This window comes from Triturus cristatus, chromosome 10 (genome assembly GCF_964204655.1).
Source record: "Triturus cristatus chromosome 10, aTriCri1.1, whole genome shotgun sequence".
Taxonomy (NCBI): Eukaryota; Metazoa; Chordata; class Amphibia; order Caudata; family Salamandridae; genus Triturus; species Triturus cristatus.
In genome coordinates, this window is record NC_140593.1 from 883378842 (window position 1) to 883400066 (window position 21225).

At 47.1% G+C, this 21225-nt stretch overlaps 1 protein-coding gene across 3 annotated transcripts in view; it reads right to left on the bottom strand.

The window, feature by feature from the left end:
* Nucleotides 1-21225, bottom strand: part of CCM2 (CCM2 scaffold protein) — a 371750-nt gene that overhangs the window by 80716 nt on the left and 269809 nt on the right. For all 3 annotated transcript variants that reach the window (XM_085628570.1, XM_085628571.1, XM_085628569.1), the window contains one exon: nucleotides 4841-4924. In XM_085628570.1, coding sequence (XP_085484696.1) covers nucleotides 4841-4924 — 84 coding nt within the window. The remainder of the gene's footprint in view (nucleotides 1-4840; nucleotides 4925-21225) is intronic.

Here is a 21225-nt window from a genome sequence, read left to right on the forward strand (position 1 = left end):
CTCTGGTTGTACAGGTGCTTCTGGAATGCCTTCAGGGCTAGCAGGACAGTCTTCAATTCCAGGTAATTGATATGTCTGACCGCATCTGCCGGAGCCCACAGACCCCTCACTCTGAGTTTGTCCATGTGTGCTCCCCATCCCCCTTGAGATGCGTCCGTGGTGATGGTCACAGTTGGGTTTGGTGGTGCCAGGCTCTTTCCTGTAGTTATGTTGTCCCTGTTCCACCAAGTTATCTCCTCCTGCACTGCGTGCGTAACAACCACTAGATCTTCCCAACTTCTGCTTGCTTGTGACCATTGCTGTTGTAGCCATTCTTGGAATGGTCTCATGTGAAGTCGTACATTTGGGACCAGGTGGATACATGACGCCATCATCCCCATGATCTTGCTCACTGTTCTCACTGTCAGAACTCGCCCCTTCTGGTAGAGGCGCGTCTCCTTCAGTAGGGCTGCTGCTCTCCTGTCGCTGGGCACGACCGTTCTGTTTATGGTGTTGATCTTTGCTCCCAGGAAAATCTTCACCTGTTCTGGCTTCATTGATGACTTCCCCCAGTGTATCGAGAACCCCAGGTTCGTCAGTGTCTTTGTCACCCGTGCTGCGTGTTTCTCGCACTTCTCGTGGGTGTTTGCTTTGATCAGCCAGTCGTCTAGGTAAGGGTACACATGAATCCCCTTCCTTCGTAGGTATGCTGCGACTGCCGACAGGCATTTCGTGAATACCCTTGGTGCTGATTTCAGGCCGAAGGCCAGGGTCGTGAATTGGTAATGATCCTGGTTGATGCTGAATCTTAAAAGACTTTTGTGCCTTCTGTTTATTGGGATGTGCAGGTAGGCATCTTTGAGATCCACGGTGGACATGAAGTCTCCGTCCCTTATTTGGGGCAGCACCTCCTGTAGCGATGTCATTTTGAACTTCTGTGTTCTGATGAATTTGTTTAGGTATCGCAGGTCCAGGATGGGTCTGAGATTTCCGTCTACTTTCGGTGCCACGAAGTAGTTCGAGTAGACCCCTTTGTTCCTTTCCTTGTAAGGCACTGGCTCGATGGCTCTCTTTTCGAGCAGCTTCAGTGTTTCCTCTCTGAGTTGAGCAAGCTCTTGACCTGAGCGTTGCCTTCTTTTTGGTTTTCTGTTTGGAGGCGTTTCCTCCAAGTCCACGCAGTAACCGTGTTGCATGACGTTCAGTATCCACTTGTCTGTGGTTATACGTTGCCATTCCTGTAGGTAGAGTCCCAGTCTTCCGCCTACCGGTGTTGGATGCTCGTAGGCGATCGGGTCTCGTCCCCCCCCGTTGTTTTTGCATTGCGCCTCACCCCTGGGGGTATGTTTGGGGTGAGCGTCCCCATGCGTGCCGAGTCACTTAGATGAGGGTTGGTCACCCCCTCGTCTCCTTTGGCCACGTCCGTTTCCCCTCCCGCGAAAGGACTGGCCCCGAGGCTGGTACTGCCAGTTTTGTTTTTGCTGACCTTGCTGGCTGTGACTGTCACCCTGCTGTCCTTGCTGGAACATCTGGTGCGACGCTCCCTGCTGGTTACCTCCTCTACCGTAGGGTCTCCTAGTTGGAGTGCCTCTTCTCATCCCCCCTGAACTGTAGGGCCCCCATGGATCTCGCCGTCTCGTTCTCTTTCTTCAGCTGGGTGAGCTTTTCGTCCACTGTTGCCCCGAATAGCGTTTCCCCGTTGAAAGGAGTGTTTAGTATGTTGCTCTGCACCTCCTGTTTGAATCCAGAGATTCTCAGCCAGGCCTGTCTTCGTTCGGTGATCCCTATGGCCATCAGTCTGCTTGAAGTTTCCGCCCCGTCCAATGCAGTCTTAATGCATGAGTTGGCTATGTTTTTACCTTCTTCCACAAGGTGGGAGGCTCTTTGGCGGTAGTCTTTAGGGAGGTGTTTGACTAGCTCCCCCATCTCGTCCCAGTGCTGGTACTGGTGTCGATTGAGAAGCGCATTGGAGTTCGCCATGCGCCAGTGCATTGCGGCGTTCCTTTCGACCTTCCTCCCAGTGAGGTCCATCCTCCTGCTTTCCTTATCGGGGGGTGGACCCAAGGTCGCTGGCACGTTGGCCCTTCTCCTGGCCGTGGAAGCGATGATGGAGTCGGCCGGGACCGCTCCCTTGATGTAAGGCGGGTCCAGGGAGGAGTGCTTGTACTTCTTCTCCGTCCTGGGCGTGATGGACCGGCATGTTGCTGGTTCCTTAAAGGCCTCCTTACCTTGGTTCATTACACTTTGGAGCATGGGAAGGAACTGGCTCCTCATCTGAATGGGGAGCAGAGTCTCGAGAAGGAAATCAGCTTTCGGTTTCTCCTCGTCCAGTTTTACCCCAAAGGCTGCTGCAGCACTCCTGACGACCATATTGTACACCCCGATGTCGTCGGGCAGCGAAGGCCTCGAAGGATACGTGTCCACGGGCTCTTCGGGATTTTCGGCGTCGATGTCTTGCCATTCCAGCTCGTGAGTGGTTGATGGCGCCGAGCCGTAGAACGACTGCTGGTCGTCTTCCTCGTCTTCGCCTTCATAGTAGGGGCCTTCTTCTTCCTCCTCAGGATCTCTCGGCAGCCCTTCGGCGTCGAATTCGTCCAGTTCCTCGATCTCGACGACGTCCGTCGACGGAGTCGTTGGAATTCTGTATTGTTTCATTTTGGCGTCGAACTCCTTCCTCCTCTGAAGGATGCTCTCCATCTCCGCCTCGAGCCTTCTCTTCTTTTTCTCCATCTCGGAGATGCTTTCGACGTCGACCGCAGGTTTTTTCGACGGAGCTTGCGTCGACGCTGGCTTGTCTTTCTGCGTCGAACGCCCCGTTTCGTGGGTTATCTTCAGCGAACTCTGCCTTTCGGCGTCTTTCGGCACCAGGGAGTCCTTTTCGCAGGATCCGCTCGGCCTTTTGTCCATGGATCTACCCTTGGTCGTCGAAATTTTCGGCGCCGGTGCTCCTTTTGAGGACTTTGACTCAGATTTTCGAGAGTCACTCTCAGGTTTTCGAGGCCCTTTCGGGGGTTTTGAACTCGACGATTCTCTTACCTCGTCAGGCGTTTTCTTGTCGGTCTCTACGACCGTGAAGCTTTCAGGTCCCTCGGCGATGTTGTCCTCATCGTCGGTGGAGAGGCCCAGATCGTAAAGCGACGGGGCCTTACCCTTGCCTTCCATGCTGAAGTTGGCTCTTCTCTGGCGTTCTCTCACCCGGAGCGTCTTCGGCGCGAAAGCTGACCAGGCGTTGCAGTCCTTGCTCGGGTGGTCGATCGGTAGGCAAAGGTTGCAGACCGGATGCTGGTCCTTCTGCGCGAACTTGTGGTGGCAGTTAGGGCAGAATTTGAATGGTTTCTTGTCCATTGCGCTCAGAGCCTCTGAGTGCGCATTTTCCAAGGGCGTAGAAGAAAATTCGTGAAAACTCTTCCTTCTTCGCGTCCCGGATGTAAGTTATTCCTCTCTGTGTGATCAGTAGTTCTTTCCTCGACGAAACTCGTGTTTTCTCCTTCTTCCTTCGATTGAAATCCTGGAGCTTCTCGATGACGATCCAGACCCAACGGCGGAAAAAAGAATCTGAAGATGGCGCCCCAAAGGTGGGACTTCCGCAGGAAGCATGACGACGTCACGAGAGGTGCACCAAATGGTGGGACGTCGACGCCCACCTGGGCTACAAAAAAACCAAAAAAAAACAAAGGAAAGACTACGAATCCGGACCCAACCACCAGATCGCGGAATAATGCACAGCATAGTGAATCCAGAAAGATTCACGCTGCAAAACAACTATTCCCAATTAGCGCACCTATTTGCCTTATCAATATCTTTTGATTCTATCCATAGTTTTACCTTCAACTACACAGCAGTGATGTCCTTAAAAGTTAATATACCCAGACACCCTTGAACAACATTAGATTCAGTAAGTTTGTCTTCCCTAACTTCTAAACTCACAATAGATATTCACTAAACTTTCTAAATAGAAGTGTTCAAATTTGCAGGGGATGGCTTATTAGTTATTACTTTTTCACAATATTATTTGTGTTCTGTTACAGCCAACCACACACTTACTCTGAAATGGAAAGGTTCATCTTGACATTACGGTTGCTTAAAAGCTGTGTGTGTTTGCGTTGTTCTCTTTGGTCTTTTTCTATTATTTTAGCATGCAACTTGGGTGGCACTACTCTTATTATATATTTAAATAATACATCTGGTTCAGAATTGCCCGATTGGCTTATATATTTATTTTTTCACATGTTACAGCACATATTTCCCTAGGAAATACATATTAACATATAGAACCTTGTTTTACATACTTACGACACATTGATGGGGACCCCTCATACACCACAACAATAATTTCACATCCCAACCCTTGCTAAATGACCTCTCTAATTTTCTCAGGTGAGCCAGCTCATGCTCATTACACCTTGCAATAGCAAGCAGCAGGCCCAGTTATGAAGCATGCCACCAATGAATGGGCAAAAGCTCTGCAATCTCTAAGAAAATGGTCAATTACAAATGAAAAACACACAAAACACCGGAACTTCAAATAATATTGGCAGGTTTTATAACATAATCCTCCTACAGTAATGTTAGTATTTTTGCTTCATCTCGGGTAGGGTTTACTCTAGTTGATGGCTTTTATCTTTAGTTATATAGAGTACTGCTGAGTGCATCATGATGCATAGCTCATGGTCCTAGTCCTAATAATTATGAGTCAAGATGAACACTATGGAGGACTCCTGTACTGTATTTTTTGTATTTCTGTATTTTACAGAGCCCTGAAGACTTTTAAAGTGGGTGACAAGCATGCTGTTGCAGGTATATAAAAACACAAGCATAAACAACTAAACAAACACCAGTTATGAGGAGCCACAATAGAACTCACCTTTGCGTTATCTATCAGATGTAAAATCTCAGTGCGACTGGAAGGATTCAAGTATCCAGGAATCGATGTCAGTTGGCCTAAATACTAGAAGAAAACAAATATCAAAGACAAGAAAAAAATGAATAAAGGCAGCTCAACTGGGAGAGGTATGAATTTAGTACTCATGCTATAACATAATCGCTGAGCAGTGTGAATTTATGTACATTGTTATACTCACGCAAGGTCCGTTTAGCATACCAGAAAAATATAAGTCTCTTGATAAACATCAGCATCCAAATAACTTTTGCAGTGCTTTCAACCAGCACAAATACTGTAATGCCGAAAAGCCTACCTAAAGACAACTACAATTTAGCCAACTAGTCCCACTGTGTAAGGAATTAAATATGCACTGCGGCTTGCTTAAGGTTAACACTTCTTCAACCCTGGAGTGTGACCCGGGCTGCCCACTTTTCACTAAAACATAGCTATCTAGCATATCCAAAACACAAACGATGGGAGTAATGCTTGCAATAAGTCTAACCACTGACAATCGCTCGGAGTAGCATTCAAGCCCATTGATCTTCTGCTCACCATGCCACCTCAGTTTGGGCCCAGGGATTTGCAAATCAGTCTTTATCCTGTTCTAATATCAACAGTCTATCCTGAATTGCCAAGCCAGGTCCTCCCTGAACCGGAACACTTCACCCTGACTGTTACTCATCAGTCGAGTGCACCTTGGGTTCCACTTGCAGTGAGCACAAGGCCCACGTCTAGTTGGGTCCAAACTGAGGTGGCAAGGTGGAAAAGGAATAAAAGGTTAGAATATTACCCTCAACGATTGTCAGAGGTTAAGCTTGCCTCAAGAATGACTCTCATCAACTTATGTGTCTGATGTAATGCCTTAAGCAGAAAGGGTACGTCCAGACATGTGTCCCTTGACACTGTTCCACCAATAGAATGGATCATTACCCTTATACATTTGGCCCTTACAGAAAACTTTTTTAAATTTGAGAATCAACTGTACCTCCAGGTACATGGTACTTCAATGGGCAGCACATTCGCCCCAAGCTTGGCCTGTCTGTATGCAAGTTTCTTTGAAGATCAATATATATGGACACCCAAACCATTCACCATCAATATATGTAAATGGTACAGATATATTGATGACGAGTTGATGATTTGGAAGGGAGATATGACCAGTCTCAATGACTTCAAAATATGGATCAACAGTCTAAAGCCCCACCTTCATTTTACTATGACCATGCACAGAGAAAAAATATCCTTCCTGGACGTCATCTTTACAGCTAAAGAAGGCACCCTTGAAAACTCTCTCTACACAAAACCCACAGATAAAAACAATCTACTTAGATTTGATAGTGCACACCCACGCTCCCTAAGAGAAAACCTACCAGTAGGCCAATTCTTAAGGCTGCGCAGAAATTGCTCTGACCTTTAGACAAACAAAAAAAAAGCAGCTGTCCTTACCACCAAACTAAAACAAAAGAAGTACCCTACTAGGATCATAGAGAGAGCGAATAAAAGAGCACGTAATACACCAAGAGAGGCCCTTTTAGAAACACATGTAAGAAAACAGCCTGATCAGCTGATATGTGTTACCAGGTACAATTCATCATCTAACGATCTCAAAAAGATAATAAACAAAAAAATGGCCCATATTAACATCCAACACACTATCCTTCGAGAAACCAATGTTCTCATTTAAAAAAAACACAAGTTTGAGAGACGTATTAGTGCATACTGACACATTCACACCCACAACTACTAATTAAATGACACTCTGGAGTACTCCACCTGTTACTGGACATTATCCCTGCGGATCCTGTGTAGCATGCCCATTCACAGAACACACTAAGACGATAGAACTAGGCCTACACTCACCCTGGGAACAAAGACCACACACTAATTGTAACTCTGAATCAGTGATCTACATGATCAAATGCCCATGCAACATGATGTATATTGGAATGACGAGCCGCAAAGTGAAAATTTGCATTAGCGACCATAGAAGCACGATACGACATGCAGTAACAGCAACTAGGCTCACAGCACACTATAATGAGAAAGAACACAAGGATACAGAAATCAAATGGACCGTTATAGAAAAGGTTAAAAACACCGATAACCTACAACGTAAACTCCTGGAACGAGAACAACGGTGGGTTAATCGTTTGAAGACCCACGAGAGGGGCCTCAACGATTGCATACCCTGGAATCAACTCACCAGATAAACTAACCACTGACCCACATCTAGACCTGGGCAATTTTGCTCATCTCCACTAGTCTCACTACGGCGATTACTATAACAAAAAAAAAAAAACGTTTTTGAGAGACAATTATATGGGCATCCACCACGATTACACCGTCACTGAGAATATCCGGTAATACATATAGCCTTCTGGCACACTATAGGTATATGTTCGAATGCACGTACCAACACTATCAAACACCCACGTGCACTTAACATTAGATGTATCAGACTTGACCACCGCGTAACGCGTTGGCACCTCATCATAACTCCAATAGATGATTGATCATCTATCATGGGATGTCTTAACATCTACGTGCATAAGGGTCACATATGGTCCACGCAACACATTATGGGCGGAGCATTCCTTCAGAATGAATACTACATTGTATGTACATAATTACGCCCCCCCATAGGTCTTTAAGAGCTTAGAAGTGCTACCTCTATTTGTTGTTGGCTCTTAGTCCTGCTTCCTATATAATATTGTCCAGGAACACACAGAAACGGAGGCTACAATATATAAATCCTCTCAATAGCATTCAGTGCTATAAAAGAATCTCGCTAGCGATAATGCATACTACATCTCCCATGATCCCCCATCCACGTACTGGCAGTCATGGCGTCACACGTTATGCGCCAACGAGCGCCAATTAACAAATAGACGGGTAATGCGGAAGTACAAAATCCCCGGCTACCAACCTAGGGGCGCGAAAGCCGGGAACTGAAGCCAAATAGGTGTACAGGCGGGGCAGGACTCTTGATGAAGTAAGTCACGGGCACAAACACGGCACTCGAGTACAATCGCGTCTCCCTATACATGCAGCGCCGCCAGTAATAGCGCCCTTTGGAATATTCTCCCTCATACTTCTTTTCCACATTTCTTTTCCCAACCCGGGGTTCTAACGATAGGGTCTGACTATAGAGCTACCCTTAGAAGCCTTGCGGTTTGTTGAGATACAGAAATCCTCCAGACCTTGGGTAAGGATGTATGTTAACGTGTTCTGCACAATTCTTAAGAAAGAATGATAACAATAATTGTACATGGTCTTAGTCATTGTTTTTATTCACGAGTACGGTGTGATTGATGAGTGAGAGCGAGATACAGAGTTTTTACTGAAATAATATACACCAACTGGCAGGAATCAATTGTCAGGATGCGAGCAAAATCGCCACCACACGATTTATCTGTCACGTAGTAATATTATGTACAGATATGGCTACGAGTGGCACATGTTTGGAAAGAGTAGAATACCACTATGTCAGACACATTTTGGCACCTGTGGTCTCGGTCTTTTTCCAAAGCACGTTTTATGGGACACAGCATTGTGGAAACACCACTGTGAATCCATACAATTGTGTGTTGTTCTCTTTGTCGCCCGTTCTTTTTTCAGATGGAGTACGACGCGTGATTGATCAACTATCGGTCACTTATACAAGGAGCAGCTACTCTGCCCTTGAACCACGGACAGGATAGGGAATCCCCTCTCTTGCCCCCTAGGGAGGCCCACTTTGCCCTGAAGAAAGTCCTGGACCTTCACGGCCACTTACGGACTGAAACATGTTGGCACCAGGGTCTTAGGACCATAATACCTCCAATAAGACCCAACTTTTAAATATTTTACTAACCCAGACAGACCCAAAATAAAGGGATACTGGGGATCTGTCTGAGGTTTTTTAATCTTTCAGCCCCCTTGGTCTTACATCTCTTGAAAGAGCTCCCAACACTGTGGTCGAGCCCACCCCGACTTATAGGCGTCGGGGTGACCCGATGATGAAGCATGACACCACTAGGGTGTGTGAGGGTAACTAAACAAAAAGGAAGCGCCTCCTTGCTCACCTTTTTGTGAAGAGATATATATCCCCTCACTAAGTTCTTCACATCTCCCCATCATAGTGCACCCTTGTCGACCACTGGATGGTCAGTTAGAGTAATTCATTTGTGGTTAACTGATTTAACTTGGGAGGAGTTACTCTGACTCAGAATCCGCTCCACCCTCCAGGCATTGAAAAAGTGTTTCATTAGCCATTGATGTGAATACACTGTTCCACTGGAACCAAGCTACTGAAGAATGACAAGCCCCACATGCATCAAAAACAGACTTTGGTTGCTTGTGTTCCGTTTCAGATAGGACCTGGCCTGGCAGTTCAGGATACACTTAGTATTAGAGCAGGGTCAAAACTGACTTGCATATGACTGGGTCCAAACTGAGGTGGCATGGTGGGCAAAAGAACGATGGGTTGGAATGATACCCGAACAATTGCAAATGATTAGACATATTTCAAGTATTCCTCCCATCGCCTTTAGTGTGCTTTATCCAAAATATCCAACTGATGCCTCCTGTGAGAGAGGTCATATTTTGATTCGGAAAACTGGCTTCTGCTATTCGCCAGGCCGTAAGTTGTGAATACAGAGATGCATTTGAAGTATATTTACTCCGTATGCTAATGCAGTGGTCGCAACTTTTGCTCTGGAGGAGCAAGCATGCAAACCCGCCAGGGGTTCCTACCTGGCCAATGTGTAGCAGATATTAATGCAGAGCACAATCATTGGGAGATAGTTTGTTTCTGCACAGCCTGCCCTTTCTTGGCTATGACATACCCCACGAAAAGTTGATCGTCCACCCAGAACGGTCATTTGAGGTCATAGTAGAATGACAACATTCTTTTTTGATCCTGCCAGTGAAGTCACTTTTCTTCTTTGGGAAGATGAGGTGGAACGTAAAAGGTAGGCAGGGTGATGGACTGGCCTTAGGCACGAAGGATGCTCGAGTCTGAAGGACCAGTCTGTCTAGGTGAATCGAAATGAATGGAGGATTAGATGACAGCGCCTGCAGTTCACTGACCTTCCGGACAGACGTAATCGCCACCAGAAACGCTATCTTGATGGGGAGAAGCCTAAGAGGGCAAGAATGAAGCGGCTTAAAAGTAGCACATATTATAAAGATAAGTAACCAAACTGGGGCTCAATTGAGGCATAACGAAGGGGGCTGGGTGAAACGTGTTGAAGACCTTTAAGAAACCTATTTTCAAAAGGGGACTTGGAAAGGGAAGGCTGATCTGGAAGTGGAAGAAAAGCAAAGACAGACAAGTCAAGTCAAATAAGCTTTATTCGGTGCATGATATACAACCTTAAAAGCATTCTAATCAAAAAAGGAAGTTAATAATCATAATAATCATTAAAAATCAATAATGTTTTACTTTCATATAACAGTAGACAAATAACTTACGTTTCCAGTGCAGAGCCCTGCTGGGCTAGGTAAGTATAACAAAAGAACTTGTAAAATGGGTGCATATAAGAGGTCAACCCGTTGGTCTGTACACCATGCCACAAACTTTCTCCAATAGCCGGCGTATACGGACTAATTGGAAAGACGCCTGGCTGCCAGAATAACATTACAGACTTTGGTAAGAAGGTTGAAAGTGGTCAACTGTCACAGCTCAATCTCCACGCATGAAGGCGGAGCGCTGACAGGTTCGGGAAGAGAACCCTCCCCAGCTGCTTTGACAGGAGATCCTCCCGAAGGGGTAGCCTGATCGGAGGACCGATGGACATTCTCAACAGCTCAGGATACAACAAGAATGAATGGGCTAGGTTGTTCCTGAACTTTTTGAGAACTTTAGGCAGGATAGTATGGGCGGAAAGGTGTACAGGAGGCTGAAGAGCCACTTGAGACGAAAAGCGTCTGAGCGAGAGCTGCCCTGGAAACTCCAATGCACAGAACTGCTGCCATTACGTGTTCTCGGCAATGGAGAACCGATCTAACCAAGGCTATTCCCTCACTGCTGAAAGAGACCTTGCACCACCTCCGGATGAAGATGCAAGTCATGATCTTCTAGGCATCGACAGCTGAGTTTGTCCATTTTGCCACTCAGAGAGTCCGCCAGGTGCTGAACCACCAGGGAAATGACCCGACTTCACAGCCATGTCCAGAGGTGCAGAACCTCTTGGCAGAGGATCCACAACTCCACCCATCCTGTCTGTTGCAGTAACACATGGTGGTGGTGTTTTCTAAGAACACCTGCACTAGCCTTCCCTTGATGGAGGATGGAAAGGCTTTCAATGAAAGTCAGATCGCATGGAGCTCCAACAGGTTGATGTGGCGTCTGGATTCTGATCTGATCTCCACCTCTCTCAGATGGTCACGCCCATTCCAGGAGTGATGCATCTGGCACATTCCCCTGATGCTGCGCCCACTGGAACTTTAGGTCGCACTGCAGAGCCCTCATATACCAACGTGCATGCGTTACTAATAGGATGCAGGAGGCCATGAGGCCCAGCAGCCTCTGAGTCAGTCTCACCGAAACGCAGGATAGAGGCAGAAATATCAGTATCATAGCCTGAATATTCTGAACTCGCTTCTCAGGGGGATAAGCTCGAAATTGCACTGTGTCCAGAACAGCTCTGATGAAAGAGATCGTCTGAGAAGGGACCAGGTGTAACTTCGGCACGTTTATAGCGAACTCCAGCCAGTGCAGGAGGTCAGCCTTAGTCTGAAGGTGTGAGACGATTACCTGGGGGAGCTTGCCTTTAACAACCAGTCATCAAGATAGGGGAAGACTGGTAGCCCTGATCTCTGCAGGTGTGCTACAACCACCAGCATCACCTTGGTGAACACCTGAGGGGTGCTAGCAGGGCCAAAGGAGAGAGCAGCAAACAAAGTGCTCATGACCTACAAGGAGCCAGGGTGGGAATGTGAAAGTGTGCGTCCTGAAAGTCCAACATTACCATCCAGTCTCCCAGTTCCAGGGCAGACAGAACTTGAGCGAGTATGAGCATTTTGAATTACTCATTCAGGAAGAAACTTATGGTGCAAGTTGAGGATAAGACAAAGGTCCTGTGTGTCCTCTGCTATGGAGGGGCTGGGAAGCTTGCATGCAGTGGTGGCGGGGAAGGTGAGGGCACGGCTGGAAGCAACGAAAGGGGAAAAAGGCGAACTGGGGTTGGCGAGGGGCCATGGAAAGGTCCAAGGGCCTGGCTGTAGCTCTGTTGGCCTTGAAGCACTCTAGCCTGGAGTCCGCCTTTTCACTGAAGGGACGGAAGCCATCAAAGGGCATGTCCATGAGCGAGACCACGACATCCCCTGAAAAGCCAGTGGTTCTCAACCAGGCGTGGGGCCCAAGTACCACTGACCATGAAACAATTCTGTCTAGTGAGTTGGTTGTATTCAGCCCACAGTGTAGCGCGAACTTAGCTGCGTCCCTCCCGTCAGTAATAGCTTGAGAGGGTATGGCTCGGGCCTCCTCCAAGACCACAGGCAGCCTCTGCGCAACCGAGTCCCAAGCGGGAGCATCGCCTAAAAGGTACGTGATGTTCATGGGTGGAAGAAAACATCTTCTTTCCCAAGGTACCCAGACTCTTAGATTACCTGTCTTGTGGAGTGGTAGGGAATGCATCATGATTTACTCTAGACGTAGAGGCTGGACCACCAACCTCTCTGGGGTGGGGTGCTGGGTGAGGACGTTTGGGTCCCCTGGGGTGGGGCGATGGTGGTAGGCGATCGTCCTATTCATAGGAGCGACCGTGCAGGGCTTGGACCAGGCCCCATGTAGGACATCAGTGAGGGCTTCGTTATACGGGAGAAGTGGTTCAGATGGGGGTTACTCCCGGCTGAAGCACCTCCGGCAAGACGTTTATCTTGACAGCCACAGAGGGTAGCGTAAGATTCAGGACCTCAGATGTCCTTCTTACAACCATAGCAAATGAGGCTCCTGCCTCCTTAGCCATTGTAGGAGAGGCCAAGCCAATATCTGTGGAGGTGTCCAGACCACTGGCATCCACCAGATATTCACACCAGTTGTCCTTGGTGTCATCTGAGCTGGAATTCATAAGGTTTCAGTGGCCCCCCAATCTTTCCCAAGTCTTAGCTCATTGGAACAGGGCACAGGCTTTGATCTGGTTGGAATGTATCCAGTCGGCAACTGAGTCAGACGACGCCCATCCATCTCCGTATTCGAGACGGGATGAGAATGGGGGCGGCGCTGGGGAAGGTCGAGGAGGCAAACCCACCTGTGGAAAACCAGTAGGGGCCACTCCCGAACTGGCAGGGCCAGTGGGAAAAGGCTGCACAAATATGAGGTGCATGACTTCATAAAACTCTCAGAGTAGGGCGGGGGTCGCTCCGGCTCTGGAAAACTCAGGGAGGTTATAAGACTGCCCTGGTGCAGGCTAAACCACAGTGGCAGGCCTTGACTGCCTACGTTGCGTTGTCTTGTTGGATGACTTTGATGCGAAGTCGAACACCTCTCTGAAATTTTGTTCTTTTTATGCTTGTGGGACTTACCCTATTGCCCAGACATTTTGAGTGCTACAACAAGCGCTTGGAGTGGCTCTGTGACCAATCCCGGGACCTTCCTCTCGACTGGGATCATCGCAGCATTGCACGCTGAGCGGCAAGGAGCTTGAGGGACCTCTCCCTCAAGACCTTGGGGTGTATGGTGTGACAATCGACACAGGTCTTGGCTTCGTGGTCACGCTCGAGGCACAAGAAGCAGGCTAGGTGTGGGCATCACAAGGCTTAAAACCAGCCTTCCTCATAAACATTCCTGCCACACCATGTGTCAAAGAATCTTTAAAAAAAGTGCTTAAAAAAAAAAAGTCAGTCAAAAAGTGATGGGGTAGCTCTTATCCAGATCTGCGCTGACTACTGTGGAAAGAAAAGAACTTCCATTGGTGTGATGGGGTGGCGCCCATATAGGCACTACACACATAACTTCTAGCGCCGAAGACGATGTCACGTGGAGCCATACAATGTCACATGGAGCCATACAATGCCACCTACCGGCACACAGAGGTACGGCTCACGGAAAAGTTTCCGGATCCAGTGTGACACCTGGAGAATATTCTATGTTAAGGCGTCTGCAGCTAGTCTCTATCAGATTTATCACAGCATCAACAAAATGCCTGAAGAATATTTAACATGGCTGGGTGCATTCATAACAAGCATTTGCAATGCAATAGGTCTCGCATTTATGAGAGTTTGAGCTATTAGCATTGTAAATGACAATGCTTTCATTTAAAAACAAATAAAAGGCATTGTCATTTACAAAGCCAATAGCTTAAACTCTCGCAAATGCAAGACCTATTGCATTACAAATGTGTGCTATAAAAAAATGTAAACGTTAGGAGAGAGCATGTCCAACATCAGGCGGGACAACACTATTTGAAAAATAGATGCCGGAGGCTGTAATTAAAGCCTACCGAGCAACAACACACGTAACAGGGTGTGTCGCAATGGGAGGTTACAAAATGAGACAAGGCGGTACTAAGGGGGGACTACTAAGCCTTTTGACCAATGAACAGCCAAGCCACAGTTTACAATGGACAATGACACAAGTCAATGAAAAATATGGGTGGAGAGAGCATGCCTCGCAGAGCAGCGCATGGCTGCATAGGCTCAACCTAAAAAGATACAATAATTACAGCACCTACAAAAAACACTGACATTTTATTGTTTTTCTTGAATAAAAGTGTACAGAGAGCACAAGAGAAAATGCCACCCAGCATCTGAGTAGAAGCTGACAGTAAGGGGCTCATATTTAGCTTATTTATACCGTTGTTGACACGAGCAATTTGGAAGGTACGGGATCTATTATATAAGGGTATACTCTGGGCTCAAATCAAATTGTCTACTTGAATGAAATGGTCACCAATATAGAGCTTTTAGTTTTTTAAAGTGGCAAATTGTTCTCCAATCTCAGCCACAAAGTCACACTTTTAACCCATTCCTATCAGGAATTAAAGTGGTGTGGCAGAAACAGGGCAGTGGCCACAGGCCTCTTTCTGCCAGGATACCTTTACAAATGATGAGAAAAGTTGTGGCTGATAGCAAAGGAGACCATATTTATTTATTTATTTATTTAAGAAGCTTGTAGAGCGCACGGCTACCCCCAAAGGGGGTGTCCCGGCGCTGTAGACTACATACTATGAAAGGGAGGCAATATTAAGGGGTGGTGAACAGCCAGGTTTTCAATTTATTACGGAAAAGAGATTCTGAAGAAAGAAACCTAAGATCAAGTGGATTTAGCTGTTCCAGAGTTTAGCCGTCATCACGGTAAATGCTCTGCCGCCCATTCTGGAGCGGCGGAAGCGAGGAACAGTAAGAAGACGTAGGTTGTTTGACCGCAAGGATCTGGCCGATTGGGAAAGCACCAGTCTCTTTCTCAAATAGCCCGGGCCTGACCCGTTGAGGGCCCGAAAAGCAAGAGTCAGCATCTTGAACTGAATGCGACGGGAAATGGGAAGCCAGTGTAACTTCCTACGATAAGACGCAACCGACTGACGGTAGGGGATATTACCTATCAGTCTCGCCGCCGCATTCTGAACGATCTGAAGAAGTTCGATTAGGTACAAGGGGGCACCGGCATAGAGACTGTTGGCATAATCCAAGTGTGTCGTAATCAGGGCATGGATGACAGTTCTACGGGCATCCAAAGGAAGATAAGGAAAAATCTTTCTAATCATACGCAGTTTCCCGAAACAAGCTGCAGAGACCTTATTAATTTGAGCTTTACAGGAAAGAGCGTTGTCAAATTGAAAACCCAGATTACGTACTGTTTGGACAGGGGAGGGAGGGGGGTTAAGCACACTCGGCCACCACAGAGAGGCCGAAGGAAAGGTTTTCTGATAAAAAATAAGACCTCAGTCTTGTCAGTGTTGAGTCTGAGATGATTAGAAGTCATCCAGGAACATATATTGCCAAGACAATGGCGAAAGCTGGCAAAGCTGGAATCAGAGTGATCTCTAAAGGAAAACATAAGCTGAGTATCATCAGCGTAAGAGATCACTCTGATCCCCCAGGATTCCACCACCTCGGCCAGAGGGGCAAGATACACGTTAAAAAATAGAGGGCTAAGCGCTGAGCCCTGAGGCACACCACATAGGAGGGGTTTACCCTCTGATTCGAACGGTTTGAGAAGAACCTTCTGAGTACGTCCAGTAAGAAAGGAGGCAATCCAAGATAGAGTGGTACCACCCAATCCAATCTGCCTCAGCCAATCCAATAAAATTTCGTGGGACACCGTATCAAAAGCGGCGGATAGGTCGAGGAGAACCAGCATGGCCTCCTCGCCCCTATCCACACACTCCCGGATCGTCTCGGAAACCTCTAATAGAGCAGTCTCAGTACTGAAACCAGTTCTAAATCCTGACTGTGAGTCATGCAGCAGTGAATTGGCTTCTAAGTAATCTGCCAACTGTAACTGCACAGCCTTTTCCAGGACTTTCGCCGGTTTGGGGAGGAGAGAGATGGGGCGATAGTTGCAAAATTGCGCCGGGTCCGCATCCACTTTCTTCAGAATGGGGACCAACATGGCCTCCTTCCAAACAGTTGGAAACTGGCCCATGCACAATGAAGAATTCCAAATGGAGAGAAGTGGTCTGACCAACAGGGGAGCCAGATTACCCATGACTCTAGCAGGGACCGGGTCTAGAGGGGAGCCAGACTTACACTGGGTGAGCAGTTTAAGTGCAGACTCAGTAGTAAGCTTTTTAAAAGCCATCAATGATGATCTAGCAGAGTCACTGGCACAGGAAATAAGGGAGGGCAACACCGTACGGAAGGAGGACGTAATGTTGTCAATTTTGTCTTGAAAATATACCGACAGACCATTACATAAAGCCTGGTTAGAGGAATTCTGAGGCACCAAAGCGGGGGGTTTAACAAAGTCTTTTACAATCTTAAAGAGAGTTTTAGAAAGGTTGTCTGCATTCTTAATTTGTAGAGCAAAAAACTCTCTCATCGTAGATTTTTTTAGTTTAGAAAAGTCTTTTAGAGCCGACTTGTAGATAGTTTTAGCCTCTAGATCGTAAGTTTGTCGCCATAAACGTTCTAATTTTTTGCAACAACTCTTTTCCTCACGTAGGGCAGGGGAAAACCACGGGGCAGAGGGTCGAGATCTGGCCGAAGTAATAAGTTGAATAGGTGCAATGTTATCGATGGCAAGCAAAAGAGCAGAATTGAGCTGAGCCACGCTAGCGTCAACATCTTTAGACAGAGGGTCTGGTTGACATGAGAAAAAGGGATCTAAGGCAGTACAGGTGACTTTATGCCATTTTCTCCCATACTCCCTGCCAGGCGCCACCGATCCAGGTGTCGACGGAAGAGTAAGATCAAAAGGGAGAAAATAGTGGTCTGACCAGGTGAGAGGGAGAGAAGGATGAACTGTGATACCAGGATGGTTAGAAAAAATAAGATCAAGAGTATGGCCCGCTACGTGCGTCGGGCCCTGCACTAATTGAGCCAGGTTTAAGCCCTGCATAGTGTCTAACAGTTGAGTAGCCTGGGAACAAGTAGAATTATCAACATGAAGGTTGAAGTCACCAAGAACTAAAAAATGCGGATGTTTAAGGGAGAGATCCGCTATCTGACGTATCAATGGCTTAAGGGAGGGGGCTGAAGCATTGGGGGGGGTTATATACTAAAATACCAGCCAAGATAACAGCAGCCGAGTCTGAAATGGTAAAGTACATGGCTTCAATCAGTCCAGTATTCGTAAGTTTACTGATAGTCAGCCGGAGATGAGATTTCAGTATAATAGCAAGACCGCCTCCAGTTTTTCCACCCTCTCGATTAATGCCCATTAAAAGATAGCCAGGGGGAGTAGCTAGGTGAATATCAGGTTTGGAGGAGTCTTTTATCCAGGACTCGGTGAGAAACAGAATATCCCAAGCATGTGTGTCAAGCGAAGTCCAAATCTCACTAGCATGGCGAGGAAGAGAGCGGCAGTTGACCAAGCCAGCCCTCAATGTCAGGGAGTAGGACGCTTGGTCGAGCAGGAAAGAGGAAGAGCACGTTTACGCATGGGGGAGAGTATCAGATCACAGTGAAGGCATGTGAAAGGACACCCCTCCAGCTTGCATGGAGCACAGCGGTAGGTCGGCCTACACGTACCCACTCTCATCTGAAGAAGCTGCTCTCTGGACCAACAGAGAGGGCTGACAACAGAGCGACAAGCAGGGGAACTGGCCCTGGGCACGGGCCGGGCGCAGACGGGCTTGCCTTAGGCGCGCCATTGGCGCGCCCGCCCGCTGCGCGGACGGGAAGTCCATCTATTTTTATACATAGAGAGGAGGGTGGGAGGCGTCCAAGATCTGGACCGCTACCCTGCCTTCCCCTAAGATGGCGGCGGCTATCCTCTGCGTGCCGGCGACAGCACCCGAGATCGGCCGCACCACTGGCCGACAGAGAGCGGGGACCCCCTGGGATCCACACACAGGGATCGAGGTAAATTAAAACAGCACAGTTTTAAATATATACAGATTCTAAAAACAAGATTCTAAAAACAGTTACCAGTCATACGAGCACTTTAACGTGTAGGAAGAGAAAGAACGCCCCCGGCTTCCGCCTCAGGGGAAAGTAAGCATTAGTAAATGTAAATATCACTGGATGTGAAAACTCTCAGTGCCTCTACGGTATGCCTAGGGCTTATCAAGGTCCAAGACATTTACTGCCTTATGAGGCTCAATATTGTTCAACTGATTGTGGGACACACATGGAAACGTGCAATGACCGAAGTTGGTCTTCCCAACTGAGGGGGCAAATGTGAATACTTAATTTTTGGCTGTACTTTGATGGGAGCAGCCAATTATAGAATCTTAGCCTTTTGGACTAATATTTTATGGCTACTTTTTATGAATTAGTGTAGAAACATTTGGGCTTTTGGAAGTTGTACAACCGACAACAGGTCAGTTTCTCAATTAAGTTGAGCTTAACATATGGAGTGGATACGTTTTCTTTCATTTATTATCATACTTCATGGAGCTGGGTTTCCTTCCCCGGCGGTGTTAGGCAGTTGGTATTGAGAACCAGTCTTAAGGCGAGGGCGAACATTGCTAACATAACAGATTATAATGTGCTCCAGATCCTTCTCGTGCACCAGGAAAACCCTGTGTTAAAGATACAATACATGTGCGTCAGTAAGTCACAGGCTTACCTTCTGGGACTGAGCGGAACCAAAAATAAAAAGCACTGGTAAAGCCAGTTCACGAGTTTGGTGGCAAAGAAACATATTCCAACAAATGTACGATTGTTGAACGGAAGCCATTAGGCGGAAAGCTCTTGCCACAAATGCTTTAGTGCGATTTTTTAGTACGCCTGTTTTTTTTTACAATCTACATTGTCACAACATCACGTAATGTGCAACCTAACGTGCAAAAACAATGAATGCCCCGATCTCGCCAGTGTGTATTTTTTTTGTGGGCATGTCTTGTTGTGGGGGTCGACTCCAAGACCATCCGTCCTCCATGCCCCACCACTCGCCCGAGTCAGGGAAGCTGCGTGTTTTCTGTTTATGCCTCATGGTCGCCACTGCGTCTCAGTGTTTGTGCCGACTTCTTTCTTTTTTTTTTTAAGTAAAGGCCCTTAAAAATGTAAATGTCCAGTATTTGTAAAGCACGAACAATTACCTGAGGGTGCCAAGGTGCTGGGGGCCGTCGGGGAAGATTAAGCGAGTTATTGCCCAGAGTCACATGGTGCTGGGCTGATCTGCCGCCGGCTCCGAGGATCAAACCATGAGCCCCTGGGTTCTGGAGTCAGTCGCCCTGGCCGCTGTGCTACACCCCTTTATATTCTTACTCCTAAACCCCTCCACACCCTTAGCCCTAAAAACTGCTCCTCACACCCTTATCCCTAAAAACGTCCTTTACCATAGCCCTAAACCCACCCCTTTCCTTAACCTAAACCCGCCCCTTCTCTTTACCTAAAAACGCCCCTTCCCTTTGCCTAAAACTGCCAGCTTCGTACTAGTGTACTTTTCGGCATATAGATGAGCGTTCTAATGACACCGTTGTGATGCTGATTTCAGTCTAAAGGCTTTCTTAATAAAGCCTTTGTTTAAAAGTTTGTTCCCATTCCAACAGAACATGAACAGGGAACTTAGCCTGGGCTGTTCACACTCTAATATACGCACATTTTCAGGTGCAAACTGAAAGGATCATTAACAAGGACAACAGGTCTGACAGGAACTATGTGGAAGGAGCACCAGGGTGGAGAGAAAAAGACATACAGATGGACTCTCATGGAGTGCTCAATAGCAAATATATATGTATTTTTAAGTACCTTTAGGGTGTGTTGGCACAGGAAGGACACTGGCCACTACCAAAGCAAGAGTGGAAGTGAAAGTGGACGACCTGCAGATGAGGTGCTGGCCAAAAAGAAGCACATAAATTAGGGCGATGTTGGAATAAAGGAATGGTAAGTTCAGGTAAGTAAGGGGTAGGTTCTAAGCCGCTTTAAAGATTTTTTTTTATTTACCAAAGACTTCGCAAGCAGGAGAAACCTAAAAAGGCATTTCCTACACTAACACGATCCGAACTATAACTACCCAGTGACACCGTAATATATATGCCATGCAGTTTTCTCATCAATAATTTTATCGCAAATGTTGCAGTGATATGATCAATGATATCATAGAAGAAATCATGACTAATGTAATATGTAGGTTAAAACAGCAGTGCATGGCGAGAGCGTGAGTTATAGTTACCTTAGGGCACGAGTTCTAGCTTCTTGAGATAACTATAACTTTTGAATTTCTAAAGTTTCATGTGTGCAAAATCTGAACCTAACTAAAATGTACCTGTAACCTTCGTTTTTTAGTGAATGGCTAAGATTTTTTTTAATTCTGTCTAAATTAGGTATTTGTAAAGTGCAAACTACTCACCCCCAAGGGTCTCAAGGCGTTGGGGGCCATAGGGGAGACTAAGTGAGCTATTGCCCAGAGTCACATGGTGCTGAGCTGAGCTGCAGCCGGCGCCTGGGATCGAACCGTGAGCCCTGCGCTCCGGACTCGGCTGCCCTGGCCTCCCGCGCCACAACTCTCCCACTATTTCCTAACTATAACATCACTGTAACCTTTGTTTTTTTCAGTGCTGTTGGAAGGCGGACCCCGGGGGAGTCGGAGAGACCACCCAGGGGGGCCTCCACACTGTACGAAGTAGCCGAGCGCTGCTGAGAAGCCTCCTAGGAGAGGTCCTTCTCCTATACTGTACCAGCACAGTAACACCACCACACAGGACTCGAGGCTGTTTATCACGATGAACAATTCTTTATCAGCATTTAAGAGGTTACGGTTATCGATATATACAAGGGGGGGATCGAGGGATCCTCAAGAGTCTCAAAGTCTTTGGTAGGGACGGGGTAGCGGG